We start from the raw sequence: 23,679 nt of genomic DNA, 5'->3' as shown, positions 1-23,679 counted from the left end.
AAGGTGAAAGGCGCATGTCTGTGTTTTAGATGGATTAGGGATCAGTTGGTTTTCCCTGTAATAGGCAGTAAGAGCACCTAGAGCTTCGGAGAGCTTCTGCTCTACCATCTCAAAGCTCCCTGCTTGAGCAGTAATGGCACGATCATCAGCATAGATGAAGCTCTCTGTCCCTTCTGGCAGTGGCTGGTCATTTGTGTAAATGTTGAACATGGATGGAGCAAGCACGCTCCCCTGAGGCAGGCCGTTCTTCTGTTTCCGCCATCTGCTTCTCTGGCCCTGGAACTCAACAAAGAAGCTCCTGTTTTGTAGCAGGTTTCCTATGAGGCGGGTGAGGTGGTAATCCTGGTCGTCTCTGGTTGCTTCTGGGTTGAGAGAATCGGCTGTCTACGAAGACGTTGCCCAGGGGACGCCCAGATGTCTTGCAATCCTGCGAGGAGGCTTCTCTCATGTCCCCCAGCAAATGTTTGTGGGAACATTCAGGACTCATGGGATTACTGCCGGATTGCAATTAAGTATATTTGACCAGCTGAATCATCCTTGGTTGCTTTAATGAAAGCTAAAAATGAAACCTTACAACAAATAAGTAAGTCTATGAGTTGTTTGACTATGGAAATAAATTTGAGAGATTGGAGAGAAAAATGTTGATGTTAATAATGGGAGGACACTCAGAAGTCTTCCTAGAATTAACAAAATTACATTATTGGTTAAGAACAGATTATAAAGGATGAAGTAAGCTTGTCAAATGTTCTTGGGAAGATGATATACTAAGATTGGAACTGGAAACCTTGGGAAAAATGGTCAATATTGAAGAAAATTTGGTTTGTGATATAGTTCCTATGCCTATGCATGTGGGGAAATGGTTCTGGGTTCCATATTTGTTATCCAAGAAAACCATATGCACAAGGTCCAAATATACAAATTTGAATGAAACAATTGATATTGATAGATGCAATAAATGAGAAATGGGATATGTATGTCCTTTAACAGTAAAACAAGTTGAACCATGTGCATTGGAAATGGCAGATGCAATCTGCAGGTTACAAAAGCTAAAGCGCAAAACCATGGTATATGACAATGGAATGTAATGCCTATGTGCTATATCACCTAATGATTTATATTGGTCTGATGGGGAAACACAAACAGAACACCACTGGTATGATATCTTCACAGGATACATCCAATAGTATGTATAGGGATACTTATATTGCTGCTAATCATTTGGATCTTATGGCCTCTTAGACGAATGACAGGATTGACAAATCGATTATCTATATTTGAAAACAAGTTAACGTGTTTAGAACCACAATTATGAACTATGATGTTTGATTAATCATACAAGTTCAATATTAACCTAAACATATATACTCTACACTTAATCTAGTTTGATTATAAGTATAACCAACACTGAATTGCTTATCATGTATGGATCATGTATGTGATACAATAAATTAGCATTTATGTATCAAGGGGAGGAATATGTGAGGAATGAATGTTTGAATGCATGGAAAAGAGAAGAAACAGGCCTGAAGAAAAACCAACGTGGAGTTATGATATGGGACGAACTTGGCAGTCGAAGCGAGGAGGCAGTAAGGCATAACTGAACAACAATGGACAATGAGGTGTGCGGCCGAGCATGTAAGGAGTGCAGGATATGTGCAGGAGGTACCCCATAAGTCATGAGGCCTGGAATGCGAATGTCTTGAACTTTGGAGAGAACAAAGACATAGTGTCCTTTAATAAGAGGACAGAGAAACCTGACTGTTGAAATGAAGAAAAATGGATTTTGGCCTATAAATGCAGGGGACCCCTGACAATCTCCATGCTTCCTGAACTGCAGCAACAGAGCGTCCACGCTTCCTCGGAAAAGACTGATCATCTTCGCCGGAGGAGGCCTGTGTGTGCATGAGTATGAATGAATGTGTGTGTGCACGAGAGCTCTCCTTGATGTGATTCTGATATGATTCTATGACTTAGGCTGTAGCATCCTGATGCCATACCTGTGCCAAGAAGAAACTTGTGTGACTCTAAATACTACAGTTGCAGTTAGTACACATTTAGGACATTACCCTACCTGTGAGAAGATTGTTGCTATGGTACAATCTATCTACTCCCCAACAGGTGAAAGTTGGTGGAATTGGCTAACCTCAGGGTTACCAGATTTCGGATGGCTAAAGGGATTGTTCCTGGGTATTGTCCTGTTGATTATTGTATTTTTTATAATTGTGATGTGTTTTCCCATCATCATGAAGATGTGTTATAAGTTCACCACAAGTGCGGTTCCCAAATGCCAGGATATCGTAAAAATGTTATAACTAGATATTGATCTTGCTTCAGCTTCTGTATGATCAGCTTTCGCAAAAAGAAAAGGAAGGAGTGAAAGGGTTAACAGAACTTAGAAGTGTTTAAGTGCTGAAATGCAAACCTAAAGAGAGGCTTGTCCCTCTCCTCTGGCCTGCAGAAGACCAAAAGCTAAGAGGAGATAATGAATCTGGAAGACACAAGATACTGTATTGTCAAGTTCGCCTAGGGAGTACTCAGGGTGGGTTAACACCCAAAATGCTTATCTGTAACAATAATGTGTGTGTTTACGTAGTTTGTAGAAGGTTAGCAGTGAAAGACACTGAAGTGGCAAAATATGAGAAAAACATGTTTTTGAATGGTTGATCCGATAAGAGAGGAGTGTGCCTATGACACAGTGAAAAGACATGTATATAAGGTGACTGAAATATCCAAATATCAGAGACAGCCTTTTTTGAAGACACTGGTTTGTCTTGCTGTTTCTCCCTGTGTGGCCACACTTGAAATAAAGAGACTTCTGCTTTACCTCTGGAGACTAGACTCTCTTCATTTTGCTGCCCTCTGTGACGGACTCAGCAAGGACCCCAAGCAGGGGGTCCCCTACAGAGGTACTTGAAGTCCCATCATCCATGGTCCATCCTCCTCGAAAGTGCACCAGGATGTAGAGTGGGTTATGGGGGCTTTGTGTGCCAATTTGGCCTTGATTGGTCATTGGATGAGGGTCGCAGTGGTTTCAGTAAGTGAGTAAAGATACTGCAAATCCCATCATCCATGGTCCATCCCCCTTAGAACTGCATCAGGATGTAGACTGGGCCATGAGTACTCTGTGTGCCAAGTTTGGGCCTGGTCTGTGATTTGTAAGGGCTACAATGTTCTGTGGGAAGTGAATCGGGTGAAGGTACTGCAAATCCCATCATTAGTGGCCCATCCTGCCCTGAACTGCACTGGAAGTCCCATCATCCATCGTCCATCCTTCTCCAAACAGCATTGGGATGTAGAGTGGGTCAAGGTGGCTCTGTGTGCCAAGTTTGGTCTTGATCGGACATTAGTAAGGGTTGCAGCAGTCTTGGGAAGGGAGTGGAGGTACTTGAAGTCCCATCATCCATGGTCTGTCCTCCTCGAAAGTGCACCAGGATGTAGAGTGGGTCATGGGGACTCTGTGTGCCAAGTTTGGTCTTGATCAGTCATTGGATGAGGGTTGCAGTGGTCTCAAGAATTGAGCAAAGGTACTGCAAGTCCCATAATCCATGGTCCATCCCCGGCCAAACCACACCAAGACGTAAAGTGGGTCATGAGAGGTCTATGTGCCAAGTTTGGTCCTGATCAGTCATTGGATGAGGTTAACAGCGGTCTCAGAATGTGAGTGATGGTACTGCAAGTCCCATCATCCATGGTTCATCCTCCTCCAAACTACAGTAGGATGTCGAGTGGGTCATGGGGGCTCTGTGTGCCAAGTCTGGTCTGTATTGGTAATTGTCTGACTCAGCCCCCTCTGGCCTTTCCTTTCCTCTGTTTGTCATCTCGGAATCTTGGAATTGAGGCTGGCCAATCAGAGACCATATGCAAATTTCCTTCTCATGTCCCCGTTTCTGCCATGAACTCTTTTCTCCACCAGGGGCTCCTATTGAAGCTGGCCAATCAGAGACCATATGCAAATAGCACCACTGGGGCAGCCAATCAGAATGTTGGAACTTTCAGGCTGGCCAATCAAAACGCTGGCACATACTCCTCCCGTCGCACCGCCACACTTTTGTCCGCCGCATACAAACTTTCACCTTTATTATATACATAGATATTAGTCCATTTTAACTTGTACTGCAATGTTTTTTATATTGTGATATGTTGTGATATATTTAATTGTTTTATTATTCTATATTAGTCCATTTTAAGTTGTACTGCAATGTTTTCTAATTGTGATATATTGGGATATATTTAATTGTGCTTATTATTGTATATTAGTATATTTTAAGTTGTATTGCAATGTTTTTAACTGTGATATATTTAATTTTTAATGTTGTGTATTAGTCCATTTAAAGTTGTACTGCAATGTTTTTAACTGTGATATATTTGTTTTATTATTGTATATTAGTCCATTTTAAGTTGTATTGCAATGTTTTCTAATTGTGATATATTGTGATATATTTAATTGTGTTTTATTATTGTATATTAGTCCATTTTAAGTTGTACTGCAATGTTTCTAATTGTGACATATTGTGATATATTTGTGTTTTATTATTGTATATTAGTCCATTAAGTTGTACTGCAATGTTTCTAACTGTGATATATTTAATTGTTTTATTATTGTATATTAAGTCCATTTAAAGTTGTATTGCAATGTTTTCTAATTGGGATATATTGGGATATATTTAATTGTGTTTTATTATTGTATATTAGTCCAGTTTAAGTTGTACTGCAATGTTTTTAATTGTTATATATTGTGATATATTTAATTGTGTTTTATTGTTGTATATTAGTACATTGTAAGTTGTACTGCAATGTTTTCTAATTGTGACATATTGTGATATATTGAATTGTGTTTTATTATTGTATATTAGTCCATTTTAAGTTGTACTGCAATGTTTTTAAATTGTGATATATTGTGATATATTTAATTATGTTTATTGTATATTAGTCCATTTTAAGTTGTACTGCAATCTTTGTGATATATTGTGATAGTGATATATTGTGAAATATTTGTTTTATTATTGCATATTAGTCCATTTTAAGTTGTATTGCAATGTTTTAACAATGAAATATTGTGATATATTTGTATTTTATTATTGTATATTAGTCCATTTTAAGTTGTATTGCAATGTTTTAACTGTGATATATTTAATTGTGTTTTATCATTGTATATTAGTCCATTCTAAGTTGTACTGCAATGTTTTTGTTATATTGTGATATATTTGTGTTTTATTATTGTATATTAGTCCATTTTAAGTTGTACTTCAATGTTTTTAATTTTGATATATTGGGATATATTTAATTGTGTTTATTGTATATTAGTCCATTTAAAGTTGTACTGCAATGTTTTTAATTGTGATATATTGAATTGTGTTTTATTATTGTATATTAGTCCATTCTAAGTTGTACTGCAATGTTTTCTAATTGTGATATATTGGGATATATTTAATTGTGTTTATTATTGTATATTAGTACATTTTAAGTTGTACTGCAATGTTTTCTAATTGTGATATATTGGGATATATTTAATTGTGTTTTATTATTGTATATTAGTCCATTAAGTTGTACTGCAATGTTTCTAACTGTGATATATTTAATTGTTTTATTATTATATATTAGTACATTTTAAGTTGTACTGCAATGTTTTTGATTGTGATATATTTGTTTTATTATTGTATATTAGTACATTTTAAGTTGTACTGTAATGTTTAACCGTGATATATTTAATTGTTTTATTATTGTATATTAGTCTATTTTAAGTTGTACTGCAATGTTTTCTAATTGTGACATATTGTGATATATTTAATTGTGTTTTATTATTGTATATTAGTCCATTAAGTTGTACTGCAATGTTTTAATTGTGATATATTTAATTCTTTTAATGTTGTATATTAGTCCATTTTAAGTTGCACTGCAATGTTTTCTAATTGTGACATATTGTGATATATTTAATTGTGTTTTATTATTGTATATTAGTCCATTTTAAGTTGTACTGCAATGTTTTAACTGTGATATATTTAATTCTTTTAATGTTGTATATTAGTACATTTTAAGTTGTACTGCAATGTTTTCTAATTGTGATATATTGTGATATATTTAATTGTGTTTTATTATTGTATATTAGTCCATTTTAAGTTGTACTGCAATGTTTTTAATTGTGATATATTGTGATATATTTAATTGTGTTTTATTATTGTATATTAGTCCATTTGATATATTTAATTCTTTTAATGTTGTATATTAGTCCATTTTAAGTTGTACTGCAATGATTTTTGTGATATATTGTGATATATTTGTGTTTTATTATTGTATATTAGTCCATTTTAAGTTGTATTGCAATGTTTTCTAATTGTGATATATTGTGATATATTTGTGTTTTATTATTGTATATTAGTCCATTTTAAGTTGTACTGCAATGTTGTTTAATTGTGATATATTGAGATATTTGTGTTTTATTGTATATTAGTCCATTTTAAAATTTTAAGTTGTACTGCAATGTTTTAATTGTGATATATTTAATTGTTTTATTATTGTATATTAGTCCATTTAAAGATGTATTGCAATGTTTTTAATTGTGATATATTGAATTGTGTTTATTATTGTATATTAGTCCATTTTAAGTTGTACTGCAATGTTTTTTAATTGTGATATATTGTGATATATTTGTGTTTTATTATTGTATATTAGTCCATTTTAAGTTGTATTGCAATGTTTTTAACTGTGATATATTTAATTCTTTTAATGTTGTATATTAGTCCATTTTAAGTTGTACTGCAATGTTTTTGTGATATATTGTGATATATTTAATTATGTTTATTATATATTAGTCCATTTTAAGTTGTACTGCAATGTTTTTTAATTGTGATATATTTGTGTTTTATTATTGCATATCAGTCCATTTTAAGTTGTACTGCAATGTTTTTAACTGTGATATATTTAATTCTTTTAATGTTGTATATTAGTCCATTTTAAGTTGTACTACAATGTTTTTGTTATATTGTGATATATTTGTGTTTTGTTATTGTATATTAGTCCATTCTAAGTTGTACTGCAATGTTTTTTAATTGTGATATATTGTGATATATTTAATTGTGTTTTATTATTGTATATTAGTCCATTTGATATATTTAATTCTTTTAATGTTGTATATTAGTCCATTTTAAGCTGTACTGCAATGTTTTTAACTGTGATATATTTAATTGTGTTTTATTATTGTATATTATTCCATTTTAAGTTGTACTGCAATGTTTATAATTGTGATATAGTGATATATTTGTGTTTTATTATTGTAATATATTGTGATATATTGAATTATGTTTATTATATATTAGTCCATTTTAAGTTGTACTGCAATGTTTTCTAATTGTGATATATTGTGATATTTAATTGTGTTTTATTATTGTATATTAGTCCATTTTAAGTTGTACTGCAATGTTTTCTAATTGTGATATATTGTGATATTTAATTGTGTTTTATTATTGTATATTAGTCCATTTTAAGTTGTACTGCAATGTTTTTTTTTGAATTGTGAGTCTCTGAATGGATAAATAAATAAATAATGAATAAATAAAATATTTCTATAAAAGATACTATATTAAACCACATTTCTATAATGTCCAATCTCATTCATTCAGCAGTGTACAGTATTGTCTCCTTCCTTTTTGGCCTCCTGAGTACATTCTCTCCATTGCAAAAAAAAAACAACCCATCCTGGGCCTTTGAGTGGCACCTCCAGCGTGCCCATTGCTCCGCTCCTATTGGCTGGCGAGGCGGGAAGGAGGCGGGACGAGCCGGAGAGTTTCCGGGGAGGGAAAACAAATGACGTCACCCAGCGTCTCAACGTTCCATCCGCTCTACTGGCTGTCCATTCAGAAAAAAACAGGCTCCTCCCCTTTCCCTCCCAGGCCACGCCCCTTGCATTGTGTAACTTTGAACTGGCCCAAAGGAAGGGCTCTCCGGGCAGGTAAGGGGCTCCAGGTGGGAGGGGAGCCAAGGGGAGCCACACTGGGGAATTGATGCAGTTTGATGCCGCTTTGGCTGCCATGGCTCCAGGGTAGGGAAGGGGGGAAAGGGCAGATCAGCTTTGCTAGGCCTTGAGATTTCTCACCAAGCCACACATCCCTTAGAACTGAGCCATGGCATTTAAAGCGGTTTCAAACTGCATTCATTCCACAGTGTGGATGCAGCCTTGAGGGGTCTGTCTGTTGAGGTTCCACAGTGGGCCTGCGTACTCAGCAGCAGAGTAGCAAAGCACCAGGGCAGGTGTCTTCACTGTGTCTGGTTGTGATCCCCAGGTTGTGCCAGTTAATCCCCAGGTTGTGCTAGTTAATTCCCAGTTAAAGGCCATTAAGACTCAGGGGGGAAATCCAAAAAGATAAGCAGGGGAAGCGGGGGGGGGGGGGGGAGACCCTGGAAATAATGATCAACAGCAGATCTCTTTTGAACCTCCTAATGATTACTAATTAATTATTATTATTATTTCTATATAAATAAAAATAACAGCAGATCTCTTTTGAACCTTCTAATTATTACTAATTAATTATTATTATTATATCTATATAAATAAAAATGTAATGTTCGTTGGTGGGATTAACATAACTCAAAAACCACTGGACGAATTGACACGAAATTTGGACACAACACACCTAACAGTCCAATGAGTGTCCATCACCCATAAACACACGCACAAAATCCCAGTGGAATGGACTTAAAATCCCCAAAAATACACCATATATACATACACACATACACTCGTATGCATATGCACATGCACACATTCATACACACATGTATATATATATAACACACACATATACACACATACATATATACATATACACATGCACACACATATACACATGCACACACATATACATATCCACATACATATATACACACAGATATGCATATAGACCAGCACACACATATACACAATATGCATGTACACATATAAATACACAAATATATACACACATATATACACCCACATATATATACGCAAACACACATATATACACACGTATACACAATATGCATGTACACATATAAACACACAAATATATGCACACATATATATATACGCACACATATATACACCCACATATATACACAAACACACATATATACACATACACAATATGCAGGTACACAAATACACACATATATACACCCACATATATATACGCAAACACACATATATACACAAATATATACATTATGCATGTACAAATATAAACACACAAATATATGCACACATATATATACGCACACATATATACACCCACATATATATATACGCAAACACACATATATACACACGTATACACAATATGTATGTACACATATAAACACACAAAACACACATATATGCACACATATATACACACACATATGTACACCCACATATATATACGCAAGCACACAAATATACACATTATGCATGTACACATATAAATGCACAAATATATACACACATATATACACTCACATATATATACGCAAACACACATATATACACACGTATACACAATATGTATGTACACATATAAACACAAATACACAAATATATGCACACATATATACACACACATATGTACACCCACATATATATACGCAAGCACACAAATATACACATTATGCATGTACACATATAAATGCACAAATATATACACACATATACACTCACATATATATACGCAAACACACATATATACACACGTATACACAATATGTATGTACACATATAAACACAAATACATAAATATATGCACACATATATATACACACACATATGTACACCCACATATATATACACAAACACACATATATACACACATATACACAATATGCATGTACACATATAAACACACAAATATATGCACACATATATATATGCACACATATATACACCCACATATATATATACGCAGACACACAAATATACACAATATGCATGTACATATATAAATACACAAATATATACACACATATATACACTCACATATATATACGCAAACACACATATATAGACACGTATACACAATATGTATGTACACATATAACCACACAAATACACACATATATACACCCACATATATATACGCAAACACACATATATACAAACGTATAAACAATATGCATGTACACATATAAACACACAAATATATGCACACATATATATACGCAAACACACATATATACACACATATACACAATATACATGTACACATATAAACACACAAATGCACATATATATATACACAAACACATACACACACACACACACACACATATATATGCATATATATATATATATATATATATATATATGCAAACACACATATATACACATATATACACACACAAAACATACACACAGATTGGGCCACAGCAATGCGTGGCAGGGGACAGCTAGTAATATAATAATAATTTTTGTATAAATGAGCCAAAATTCCTATCAGCTGTTAGGCATTGTGGGAGTTGAAGTCCAGAACACCTGGAGGACCCAAGTTTGCCCATACCTTGTTTAGGTGATGATGATGATGATTATATTGAACTGTAGTTCCCAGCATTCCTCGCCACCAGGAATGATGGGAGTTGTAGTCTACCCCTTTGGCCATGTAGGGGAGGAGATGAGAGACCACCCACTTTCATCTCCTCTAATTTATGCTTGCAAACCTTCCTTTGAGCCACCTGTTTGCTCTTGTGTAAGAGGTGTTGCTCTTTATGCAACACATGCCAGGAGAAAAAGAGAATTATACCCTGCAGCAATGCATGAGTAAGACCTTTAATGAGCATTCGTAAGGCACGGATTAATTACCAGCCTCTCCTTTGGTTTGGAATACCTGGAATCCGCTCCAGAGGAATGTGAAGTGGGCAAAGGAGCAAGCGCTGCAGGGCATGTGCAGAGTGTACTTTTATTGCATCCCATTTATTTATTTATTCGTGGCATTTGTGTGCTGCTTTTCTCCCAGGGTGAGCGAGAGACACAGAGCCTCTGTTCAGTTTGTTTCCAAGTTCTTGGCGAATCTGTGCAAAACCTAATAGCCAACTGAACCTAGTTAAAGTTTGCTCAGGGCCCTTCCACAGAGCTCGATATCCCAGAATATCAAGGCAAAAAAAATCCCACAATATCTGCTTTGAACTGGGTTATCTGAGTCCATACTCAGATAATGTGAGTATGCTGGGATACAGGGCTGTGTGGAAATGTTTTCTAATGACTGCCCATTAAAAATAAACAAATAGACAATTGGTTGTGAATTTAGAATGAGCCTTATTGTTGCAAGAATAAGCCCGTAGATGTAGGATCCATAAAGGGTGTGTCTACACTGCAGAATTAATGCAGTTTGACACCACTTTAACTTCCATGGCTCAATGCTATTGAATCCTGGGAGTTGTGGTTTCAGAAGGCCTTTATGACGGATCTAAAGACCTTCTGAAACCACAAGCATCGAATAAACTAAACCAGAAGGCCTTTATGAGTGCTGGTGCCTCACCAAACTACAAATCCCATCATTCCACAGGCATGGATTGCTGGGATTTGTAGTTTGGTGAGGCACCAACAGTCTTTGGCTGAGGAGGATACATACCTTGTGAACCAATAATAATAATAATAATAATAATAATAATAATAATAATACAAGCAGAGGCATAACACCGTTGCTCGGATGATCCATTGGAACTTGTGCCACAAATACCATCTGCCTGCGACAAAGATTCTGGCAGCCCAAGAACAAGCCATTAGAACCAATGTCAACAAAGCCAGAATTGAAAAGTTGACAACAGAACCCAAGTGTCGACCTTGCAAGGAAGCAGATGGAACAATAGATCACATCCTCAGCTGCTGTAAGAAGATCGTACAGACAGATTGCAAGCAGAGGCACAACACCGTTGCTCAGATGATCCATTGGAACTTGTGCCACAAAGACCATCTGCCTGCAACAAAGAACTGGTGGGATCACAAGCCGGAAAAAGTTACAGAGAATGAACACGTCAAACTCCTCTGGGACTTCCGAATTCAGACAGATAGAGTTCTAGAGCACAATACTCCTGACCTCACAATCGTGTTAAAAAACAAAGTATGGATTGTCGATGTTGCAATCCCAGGTGATAGCAGGATTGAAGAGAAACAACTGGAAAAGCTGACATGATATGAGGATTTAAAGATCGAACTGCAAAGACTCTGGCACAAGCCAGTCAAGGGGGTCCCAGTGGTGATCGGCACACTGGGTGCAGTGCCTAAAGACCTTGGCCTGCACTTAAACACAATTGGTGCTGACAAAATTACCATATGCCAGCTGCAGAAGACCGTCTTACTGGGATCTGCACACATTATTTGCCAATACATCACACAGTCCTAGACACTTGGGAATGAAGAGGCACACCACTCATCTTGTTGTGTTCTCCCTCCCCCTCCATACATAGCACAGGAAAGTTGATGAGAAAGAAAGCTAGCTAGCAGAGTGATCCTATTTGCTTTGGACTCATCTTGTTGTGTTTCAAATAATAATAATAACTAGCTGTCCCCTGCCAGGCATTGCTGTGGCCCAATCTGGTGATCTGGGAAATAAAGTAATGAGAAAGTGTTCGTTTCTAATATATATAATGTCTTTCTGCTTGTGAGTAAACAGTATTTCTTGCAGTTTCTTTGGCAGTGTTGATGTAGAGGTTGTCTGTTTTGCCTACTCTGGAACATGCAACATATAATTGTTCTTCTTTCGGGATTCCTTTCTGTTGGCCATGGGCATCCTGGGTGCCACTTTTGGTTCAATCCATCATTGCTCGAGTTCAGAATGCTCTTTGATTGTAGGTGACCTATAAATCCCAACAACTATAACCCCCAAATGACAAAATCATTTTTTGAGTGGAGGACATACATTGGGTTGTTAGGTGTATCGTGTCCAAATTTGGTGTCAATTCCCCCAGTGGTTTTTGAGTTATGTTAATCCCACAAACGAACATTACATTTTTATTTATATAGACTAGCTGTACCTGCCACGCGTTGCTGTGGCCAACCTTCCCTCCCTCTTTCTCTCCTTTCTTTCTTTCTCTCCTTCCTTCCCTCCCTCTTTCCTTCCTTCCCTCTTTTTCTTTCCCTTCTCTTTCCCTTCTTCTTTCTTCCTTCTCAACCTGTTTCTTTCCTCCCTTCCTTTTCTCTTTGGTTCTCTCCTTCTTTCTCTCTTTCCTTCCTTCTCTCCTTCTTTCACTTTTTATTTCCTTCTCTCCTTCCTTCCTTACCGTTCTTTCTTTCCTTCTCTCCTTCTTTCCCTCCCTCCCTCCCTCTCTCCCTCCCTCTATCTTTCCTTCCTTCTTTCACTTATTTCCTTCTCTCCTTCCTTCCTTCTTTACCTTTCTTTTTCTCCTTCCCTCCTTCTTTCTCTCCCTCCTTCTCTCCTTCCTTCCTTCCCTCTTTCTCTCTTTTTTTCCTTATCTCCTTCCTTCTTTCCCTCTCTCTTTCCTTCCTTCTTTCACTTTATTTCCTTCTCCTTCCTTCTTTACCTTTCTTTCTCTCCTTCCCTCCTTCTTTCTCTCCCTCCTTCTCTCCTTCCTCCCTTCCCTCTTTCTCTCTTTTGTTCCTTCTCTCCTTCCTTCCTTCCCTCTCTCTTTCCTTCCTTCTTTCACTTTATTTCCTTCTCCTTCCTTCCCTCTCTCTTTCCCTCCTTCTTTTACTTTATTTCCTTCTCCTTCCTTCCCTCCTTCCTTCCCTCTCTCTTTCTTTCACTTTATTTCCTTCTCCTTCCTTCTTTACATTTCTTTCTTTCTTTCCTTCTCTCCTTCCTTCCTTCTCTCTTTTGTTCCTTCTCTCCTTCCTTCCTTCTCTCTTTCTCTCTTTTGTTCCTTCTCTCCTTCCTTCCCTCTCTCTTTCCCTCCTTCTTTCACTTTATTTCTTTCTCCTTCCTTATTTACATTTCTTTCTCTCCTTCTTTCCTTCCCTCTTTCTTTCGTTCCTTCTCTCTTTCCTTCCTTCTTTCACTTTTTATTTCGTTCTCTCCTTCCCTCCTTCTTTACCTTTCTTTTTTCTCACCTTCCCTCCTTTCCTTTTCTCTCCTTCCTTTCTTCCTTCTTTCCTTCCTTCCTTTCCACTTTCTGTGTATATATGTTTTGTGTGTATATATACAGGGTTAGTCAAAATGCATAGGCCAATAAGCCATTCAATTGAATGGCTTATTGGCCTATGCATTTTGACTAACCCTGTATATGCATATTTGTGTGTGTGTATTTGTGCATGTGTGTATATATGTGGTTTTGCGCATGCGTTGTAATGTATTTTTTGGGTTTTTTGCTTTTTAAGTCTCTTTTGCTGTGTTTTTTGGTGTTGATGGTCACTCATTGGCCTGAGAGGTGTCTTGTGTCCAAATTTGGTGTCAATCCGCCCAGTGGTTTTTGAGTTATGTCAATCCCACAAACGAACATTACATTTTTATTTATATAGATGCATCCTGGGACAATCCAATGGCTTCCTCGATGGAATGACCCTCCTCCACGGGTTATGTCAAAATCCATAATTTTGGTCCCCAAACCTATGTCGACTAATATACATGAACTTGACTTGCAAGGTAGCCTTTGACATTGGATCTTTTGTGCTTAATTCCAGGCGGTTTCCCAATCTGCTTCCAGGACGGAGTTTGGCCAGTGTTTTGTTCGGTTCCATTTCCTTTTGGGAACGGCGGACTTTAATAGGAGTCCCAGGAAAGTTAGAGGTAGCAGCAGCCATGCCGCAGAAGAGGAAGAAGCGGAAGCCGCTGGCCCCGGGAAACTCTGAGAACGAGGCAGGAGGAGACGGAGCGACATCCGTCGCGTCGGAAAGCGGCGGCGAAGAAGCAGAAGAAGCCCCGGAAGAGAAGAAGAAGCCGAAGAAGGCCGATGCAGGAGCCAAAGGTCCATATTTGACCGAAGCAGTGAAAGTGAGCCGCCTCAGGATGGCCCCTTCCGCCGCGGAGTTCCACTATAACAAGAAACGGGTCCGGATGATTTCGGAAAACTCCGATCTCAAGGAAGGAGCGGAGGGGATCCTGTACTGGATGTCGCGGGACCAGAGAGTGCAAGGTAAGAGATACGGTGACACCTTGACTTAAGTTGGAGCCACGGTGGTACAATGGGTTAAACCCTTGTGCCGACTGAACTGCTGACCTGAAGGTCGGTGGTTCAAATCCACAAGATAGGGTGAGTTCTCATCTGTCAGCCCCAGCTTCCCATGCAGGGACGTGAGAGAAGCCTCCCATAGGATGGCAACACATCTGGACGACATCTCTTGTGCCGACTGAAGGTCGGTGGTTCGAATCCACAAAACCCTTGTGCCGACTGAACTGCTGACCTGAAGGTCGGTGGTTCGAATCCACAAGATAGGGTGAGCTCTCGTCTGTCAGCTCCAGCTTCCCATGCAGGGACATGAGAGAAGCCTCCCATAGGATGGCAACACATCTGGACGACATCTCTTGTGCCGACTGAAGGTCGGTGATTCGAATCCACAAAACCCTTGTGCCGACTGAACTGCTGACCTGAAGGTTGGTGGTTCGAATCCACAAGATAGGGTGAGTTCTCATCTGTCAGCCCCAGCTTCCCATGTAGGGACATGAGAGAAGCCTCCCATAGGATGGCAACACATCTGGACGACATCCCTTGTGCCGACTGAAGGTCGGTGGTTCGAATCCACAAAACCCTTGTGCCGACTGAACTGCTGACCTGAAGGTCGGTGGTTCGAATCCACAAGATAGGGTGAGTTCTCATCTTTCAGCCCCAGCTTCCCATGCAGGGACATGAGAGAAGCCTCCCATAGGATGGCAACACATCTGGACGACATCCCTTGTGCCGACTGAAGGTCGGTGGTTCGAATCCGCAAGATAGGGTGAGTTTTCATCTGTCAGCCCCAGCTTCCCATGCAGGGACGTGAGAGAAGCCTCCCATAGGATGGCAACACATCTGGACGACATCTCTTGTGCCGACTGAAGGTCGGTGGTTCGAATCTGCAAGAAAGGGTGAGCTCTCGTCTGTCAGCCCCAGCTTCCCATGCAGGGACATGAGAGAAGCCTCCCATAGGATGGCAACACATCTGGACGACATCCCTTGTGCCGACTGAAGGTCGGTGGTTCAAATCCGCAAGATAAGGTGAGCTCTCGTCTGTCAGCCCCAGCTTCCCATGCAGGGACATGAGAGAAGCCTCCCATAGGATGGCAACACATCTGGACGACATCCCTTGTGCCGACTGAAGGTCGGTGGTTCGAATCCACAAAACCCTTGTGCCGACTGAACTGCTGACCTGAAGGTCGGTGGTTCGAATCCACAAGATAGGGTGAGTTCTCATCTTTCAGCCCCAGCTTCCCATGCAGGGACATGAGAGAAGCCTCCCATAGGATGGCAACACATCTGGACGACATCCCTTGTGCCGACTGAAGGTCGGTGGTTCGAATCCGCAAGATAGGGTGAGTTTTCATCTGTCAGCCCCAGCTTCCCATGCAGGGACGTGAGAGAAGCCTCCCATAGGATGGCAACACATCTGGACGACATCTCTTGTGCCGACTGAAGGTCGGTGGTTCGAATCTGCAAGAAAGGGTGAGCTCTCGTCTGTCAGCCCCAGCTTCCCATGCAGGGACATGAGAGAAGCCTCCCATAGGATGGCAACACATCTGGACGACATCCCTTGTGCCGACTGAAGGTCGGTGGTTCAAATCCGCAAGATAAGGTGAGCTCTCGTCTGTCAGCCCCAGCTTCCCATGCAGGGACATGAGAGAAGCCTCCCATAGGATGGCAACACATCTGGACGACATCCCTTGTGCCGACTGAAGGTCGGTGGTTCGAATCCACAAAACCCTTGTGCCGACTGAACTGCTGACCTGAAGGTCGGTGGTTCGAATCCGCAAGATAGGGTGAGTTCTTATCTGTCAGCCCCAGCTTCCCATGCAGGGACATGAGAGAAGCCTCCCATAGGATGGCAACACATCTGCACGACATCTCTTGTGCCGACTGAAGGTCGGTGATTCGAATCCACAAAACCCTTGTGCCGACTGAACTGCTGACCTGAAGGTCGGTGGTTCGAATCCACAAGATAGGGTAAGTTCTCATCTTTCAGCCCCAGCTTCCCATGCAGGGACATGAGAGAAGCCTCCCATAGGATGGCAACACATCTGGACGACATCCCTTGTGCCGACTGAAGGTCGGTGGTTCGAATCCACAAAACTCTTGTGCCGACTGAACTGCTGACCTGAAGGTCGGTGGTTCGAATCCACAAGATAGGGTGAGTTCTCATCTTTCAGCCCTAGCTTCCCATGCAGGGACATGAGAGAAGCCTCCCATAGGATGGCAACACATCTGGACGACATCCCTTGTGCCGACTGAAGGTCGGTGGTTCGAATCCGCAAGATAGGGTGAGCTCTCGTCTTTCAGCCCCAGCTTCCCATGCAGGGACATGAGAGAAGCCTCCCATAGGATTGCAACACATCTGGACAACATCCCTTGAGCAATCTTCTTGTCTCCTGAACTGTGCTTATAATATAATATAATATAATGTAATGTAATGTAATATATTGTATTGTATTGTATATGCATATAATAGTGATAATATTATAATGTAATGCAATATACTACTACTAATAATAAAAATATAATATTATAATTATATATTTTATATTAAATGTGATATTACTAATTATATTACAGTATAATAATGTAATGTATTGTATTGTATATGCATATAATAGTGATAATATTATAATGTAATGCAATATACTACTAATAATAATAAAAATATAATATAATTATATATTTTATATTACATGTAATATTACTAATAATATTACAGTATAATGTTATAGTACAATGTAATATATAATATTAATATTGTACTATGATAATAATATATATTGTATACACATATAATAGTTATAATATTATTATAGTGTAATACAATATACTACTACTACTAATAATATAGTATTATAATTATATATATTTATATTAAATGTAACATTACTAATAATATTACAGTATAATGTTATAGTACAATGTAATATGTAATATTAATATTGTGATATAATAATATATTGTATTTCCTTTTTACTTGAAAGCCGCTCTGAGTCCCCTTCAGAGTGAGAGGGTTGGCATATAAATGTCATTAATAAAGGTGAGCTCTTGTCTGTCAGCCCCAGCTTCCCATGCAGGGACATGAGAGAAGCCTCCCATAGGATGGCAACACATCCGGACAACATCCCATGAGCAATCTTCTTGTCTCCTGAACTGTGGTTATAATATAATATAATGTATTTTATAGCGGCTGTTAGGAATTGTGGGAGTTGAAGTCCAAAACACCTGGAGGGCCAAAGTTTAAATCTTGGATGAGCCTAGAATTGTAGCTGATGTCCCTTTGCCTCCCCAGACAACTGGGCCTTCCTCTACGCCCAGCGCCTGGCCTTGAAGCAGAACCTCCCGCTGCACGTCGCCTTCTGCCTGGTGCCCAGATTCCTGGAGGCCACCATTCGCCACTTTGGCTTCATGCTCAAGGGCCTCAAGGAAGTGGCCGAGGTATGGCATGGCTGGATGGATGGATGGATGGATGGATGAATGGATGGATGGATGAAAAGATGGGTGGGTGGAAGAATGGATGGATGTATGGCATGGGTGGATGGGTGGATGGATGGATAGAAGGAAGAAAAGATGGGTGGGTGAAAGAATGGATGGATGTATGGCATGGATGGATGGATGGATGGATGGATGGATAGAAGAAAAGATGGGTGGGTGAGTGGAAGAATGGATGGATGTATGGCATGGATGGATAGAAGAAAAGATGGGTGGGTGGGTGGAAGAATGGATGTATGTATGGCATGGGTGGGTGGGTGGGTGGGTGGGTGGATGGAAGGGAGGAAGGGAGGAAGGAAGGAAGGAAGGAAGGAAGGAAGGAAAGATGGGTGGTGGGTGGAAGAATGGATGGATGTGTTCCATGGGTGGATGGATGAATGGATAGATAGATAGATAGATAGATAGATAGAGATATAGATATAGATATAGATAGATGAAAACATAGGTGGTGGAAGAATGGATGGATGGATAGATAGATAGATAGATAGATAGATAGATAGAAGGAAGAAAAATGGGTGGGTGGGTGGAAGAATGTATGTATGTATGCCATGGATGGATGGATAGATGGATAGATAGAAGGAAGGAAGAAAAGATGAGTGGGTGGGTGGTAGAATGGATGGATGGCATGGATGGATGGTTGGATAGATAGATAGAAGGAAGAAAAGATGGGTGGTGGGTGGAAGAATGGATGGATGTATGGCATGGGTGGATGGATGGATAGAAGGAAGAAAAGATGAGTGGATGGATAGAGATAGATAGATAGATAGATAGATAGATAGATAGATAGATAGATAGATGGAAGAAAAGATGGGTGGGTGGGTGGGTGGAAGAATGGATGGATGTATGGCATGGGTGGGTAGGTGGGTGGATGGATGGAAGACAATATGGGTGGTGGGTGGAAGAATGGATGCATGGCATGGATGGATGGATGGATGGATAGCTAGCTAGCTAGCTAGATAGATAGATAGATAGATAGATAGATAGTAGGCTTGGGCAATCCATGGTTCTAAATGGTTCTAAAGTACTAAAGTTCTGGTGGTGAAAATTTCAGAACTCTAACAAAACTCTCAAAATTTCATAATAAATGGCAGTTCCTAATTGGTTCGGTCATTAAAATAACCAATAATGAAATAATAATTAAATTTTGAAAGTTTTGTTAGAGTTCTGAAATTTTCACCACCAGAACTTTAGTTTTGTAAGTACTTTAGAACCATTTAGAACCATGGATTGCCCAAGCATAATAGATAGATAGATGGAAGAAAACATGGGTGGTGGAAGAATGGATAGATAGAAGGAAGAAAAGATGGGTGGTGGGGGGAAGAATGGATGGATGGATGGATAGAAGGAAGAAAAGATGAGTGGGTGGGTGGAAGAATGGATGGATGTATGGCATGGATGGATGGATAGAAGGAAGAAAAGATGGGTGGAAGAATGGATGAATGTATGGCGTGGGTGGATGGATGGATGGATAGATGTATAGAAGGAAGAAAAAAGGGTGGGTGGAAGAATGGATGGATGGGTGTTCACTTTTGGGCATATTGAGTCTCTGTGCCAAATTTGGTCCAGATCCATCATTGTTTGAGTCCACAGTGCTTTCTGGATGTAGGTGAACGACAACTCCCAAACTCAAGGTCAATGCCCACCAAACCCTTCCAGTATTTATTGTTGGTCACGGGAGTTCTGTGTGCCAAGTTTGGTTCAATTCCATCATTGGTGGAGTTCAGAATGCTCTTTGATTGTAGGTGAACTATAAATCCCAGCAACTACAACTCCCAAATGAGAAAAACAATCTCTCCCCCCCCCCCCCCCACCCTCTGCCCCGCCAACCCCACCAGTATCCAAATTTGGGTATCTTGGGTATTTGTGAATGAAAATACATCCTGCATATCAGATATTTACATTACGACTCATAATAATTTTGTGGTTGGGGGTCACCACAACATGAGGAGCTATATTAAGGAGTCGCGGCATTAGGAAGGTTGAGAGACACTGACCTAGATAGGCTTAGAGAGGGATTCACTCAAGTTTTTTTGCCTTTGGTCTAAACCCCAGGATAGTCGATGAAATCATGACGTAGGTGGTATGAAACCCAACATGTGCGCCCAGGGAGCTGAATGCGGTGCCACCGTATGACCAGATGCCCTGTGTTTGGTTTTGCAGGAATGCCAGCAGCTCAGCATCCCCTTCCACTTGCTCACCGGCTTGGCCAAAGACGTGCTGCCTCCCTTTGTGGAAAAGCACAACTTTGCCGGGGTGGTGACGGACTTTTCTCCCCTCCGCGTCCCCATGCAGTGGGTGCAGGATGTGCGGGAACGGCTGCCTCCGGATGTGCCCTTTGTGCAGGTGAGCATCCCACAAGGCCGGCTGGAGCGAGATTTGAGGGGGGGGGGGGGGCGCAGTGTGTGCTTATTAAAAGGTCTGAGGAGTTGCTATATTTATATTGTCAATACTAGCCATCCCCTGCCATGTATTCCTGTGGCCCAGTCTGTGCATATGTGTTTTGTGTGTGTATATATGTGTGTATATATTTGTGTATATGTGTACTTATGTGGTTATGCACATACGTTGTAATGTAATGTAGTTTCATTTTATTTTTTGGCTTTTTAAGTCTCTTCCTCTGTGTTTTTCATTGTTTTTAAGAGTGATGGTCACTCATTGGCCTGATAAGTGTCTTGTGTCCAAATTTGGTGTCAGTTCGTCCAGTGGTTTTTGAGTTCTGTTAATCCCACAAACGAACATTACATTTTTATTTATATAGACTAGACGTCCTCTACCACGCGTTGCTGTGGCCCACATGGGGGTTCTATGTGTGAGATTTGGCCCAATTCTATCGTTGGTGGGGTTCAGAATGCTCTGTGATTGTAGGTGAACTATAAATCCCAGCAGCAACAACTCCCAAATGTCAAGATTCTATTTTCCCCAACCTCCACCACTGTTCACATTTGGGCATGTTGAGTATTCGTGTAGAGTTTGGTCCAGATCCATCATTGTTTGAGTCCACAGTGATCTCTGGATGTAGGTGAACTACAACTCCAAAACCAAAGGACATTGCCCACCAAACCCTTCCAGAATTTTCTGTTGGTCATGGGGGTTCTGTGTGGGAGGCTTGGCCCAATTCTATCATTGGTGGGGTTCAGAATGCTCTTTGATTGCAGGTGAACTATAAATCCCAGCAACTACAACTCCCAAATGTCAAGATTCTATTTTCCCCAAACTCCATCTGTGTTCACATTTGGGCATATTGAGTCTTTGTGTAGAGTTTGGTCCAGATCCATCATTGTTTGTGTCCACGGTGATCTCTGGATGTAGGGGAACTACAACTCCAAAACCAAAGGACACTGCCCACCAAACCCTTCCAGTATTTTCTGTTGGTCTTGGGAGAACTGTGTGCCAAGTTTGGTTCAATTCCATCTTTGGTGGAGTTCAGAATGCTCTTTGATTGTAGGTGAACTATAAATCCCAGCAACTACAACTCCCAAATTACAAAATCATTTTTTGAGTGAAGGACATACATTGGGTCGTTAGGTGTCTTGTGTCCAAATTTGGTGTCAATTCATCCAGTGGTTTTTGAGTTCTGTTAATCCCACAAACGAACATTACATTTTTATTGATATAGTTATTCTGTCCTCCAGGTTGATGCTCATAATGTTGTTCCCTGCTGGGTTGCTTCAGAGAAGCAAGAATATGGAGCGAGGACGATACGGCGGAAGATTCACGACCGGCTGTCTGAGTTCCTTACCGAATTCCCACCTATTATCCAACACCCGCACCTGGCTGCGTCCCAGGCAGAGGTAAAATCCAGTATTTCATCATGATGGCTCTGCAGCATTCAGAAATCATTGGCTTCCCAGAGGTTTGGGGCTACAATTCCCATATCTAGTTTGTCACTTGTGGGCGGCCTGAACATGGTTGGTAAGGGATGACGCATCTCGCGTTAAAGGAAGAGCAAGTAAAGCATCTCTAACATCGTGGGAGACGTGGTGAGTTCTAGGCAACAGAGTTGCAATTGAGGCAAAGCCTTGTACCTGACTTGACTGGGAAAAAAAACCCGATAAAATTTAATATTTTTTGTTGTGTAAATGAAAAAGAGAAAGGAAAATACATACATAAAAAGAAATAAAATGTCAACAAGATGTTATACAGCCATCTAATGCAAATCATATACACAATATTAATGACTATACAATTATCACTTCTTATCCAACTCCTCCCCTTCTTATTCCACACCTGTGAACCCATCAACCAAGAACCCCACTCAATGTGGACCTTATATCTAACTAGCTGTCCCCTGCCACGCGTTGCTGTGGCCCAGTCGTGATCTGGAAAATAAAGTAATGAGAAAGTGCTGGTTTCTAATCTATGTAATTACTTTATGCTTGTGGGTAAACAGTATTTCTCGCTGTTTCTTTTGTCAGTGTCAATGTGGAGAGTGTCTAGTATGTCCACCCTGGAACATGCAACATATTGTCCTTCTTTATGGGTCCCTTTCAAATCTATGATACTATATCTCTCTGTGTGTGTATCATATCTATCTATCTATCTATCTATCTATCTATCTATCTCTCTATCTCTATCTATGGCTGGATGGCTCTTTGTCAGGAGGGCTCTGATTACATTTTCTTGCCCTGATGAAGGGAGTTGGACTGGGTGGCCTTAAGTATTTTCTGTTGGTCATGGGGGTTCTGTGTGGGAAGTTTGCCCCGATTCTGTCGTTTGTGGGGTTCAGAATGCTCTTTGATTGTAGGTGAACTGTGAATCCCAGTGACTACAACTCCCGAATGTCAAGGTCTATTTCCCCCAAACTCCATATTTGGACGTATTGAGTGCTTGTGCCAAGTTGGGTCCAGATCCATCATTGTTTGAGTCCACAGTGCTCTCTGGATGTAGATAAACTACAACTCCCAAACTTAAGGCGAATGCCCACCAAACCCTTCCAGTATTTTCTGTTGGTCATGGGAGATCTGTGTGCCAAGTTTGGTTCAATTCCGTCATTGATGGAGTTCAGAATGCTCTTTGATTGTAGGCGAACTATAAATCCCAGCAACTACAACTCCCAAATGACAAAATCATAATTTTTTGAGTGATGGTCACTCCTTGTGTTGTGAGACGTTTTGTTGCCAAATGTTTCGT

General features: G+C 39.9%; 1 protein-coding gene across 1 annotated transcript in view; it reads left to right on the top strand.

Annotated features, from left to right (window-relative positions):
• Positions 1-7,838: 7,838 nt before the first annotated feature.
• LOC132770380 (deoxyribodipyrimidine photo-lyase-like) overlaps positions 7,839-23,679 on the top strand; it is a 29,235-nt gene continuing 13,394 nt past the window's right edge. The window contains exons 1-5 of the mRNA XM_067466122.1: positions 7,839-7,945; positions 14,576-15,027; positions 18,350-18,495; positions 20,710-20,892; positions 22,182-22,340. Of these exons, the coding sequence (XP_067322223.1) occupies positions 14,694-15,027; positions 18,350-18,495; positions 20,710-20,892; positions 22,182-22,340 (822 nt within the window). The 5' untranslated portion in view covers positions 7,839-7,945; positions 14,576-14,693. The remainder of the gene's footprint in view (positions 7,946-14,575; positions 15,028-18,349; positions 18,496-20,709; positions 20,893-22,181; positions 22,341-23,679) is intronic.

Source organism: Anolis sagrei, chromosome 3 (assembly GCF_037176765.1).
Source record: "Anolis sagrei isolate rAnoSag1 chromosome 3, rAnoSag1.mat, whole genome shotgun sequence".
In the NCBI taxonomy this organism is placed as follows: Eukaryota; Metazoa; Chordata; class Lepidosauria; order Squamata; family Dactyloidae; genus Anolis; species Anolis sagrei.
The sequence above is the reverse complement of the archived record's forward strand: the minus strand, read 5'-3'. Positions and strand labels throughout refer to the sequence as shown.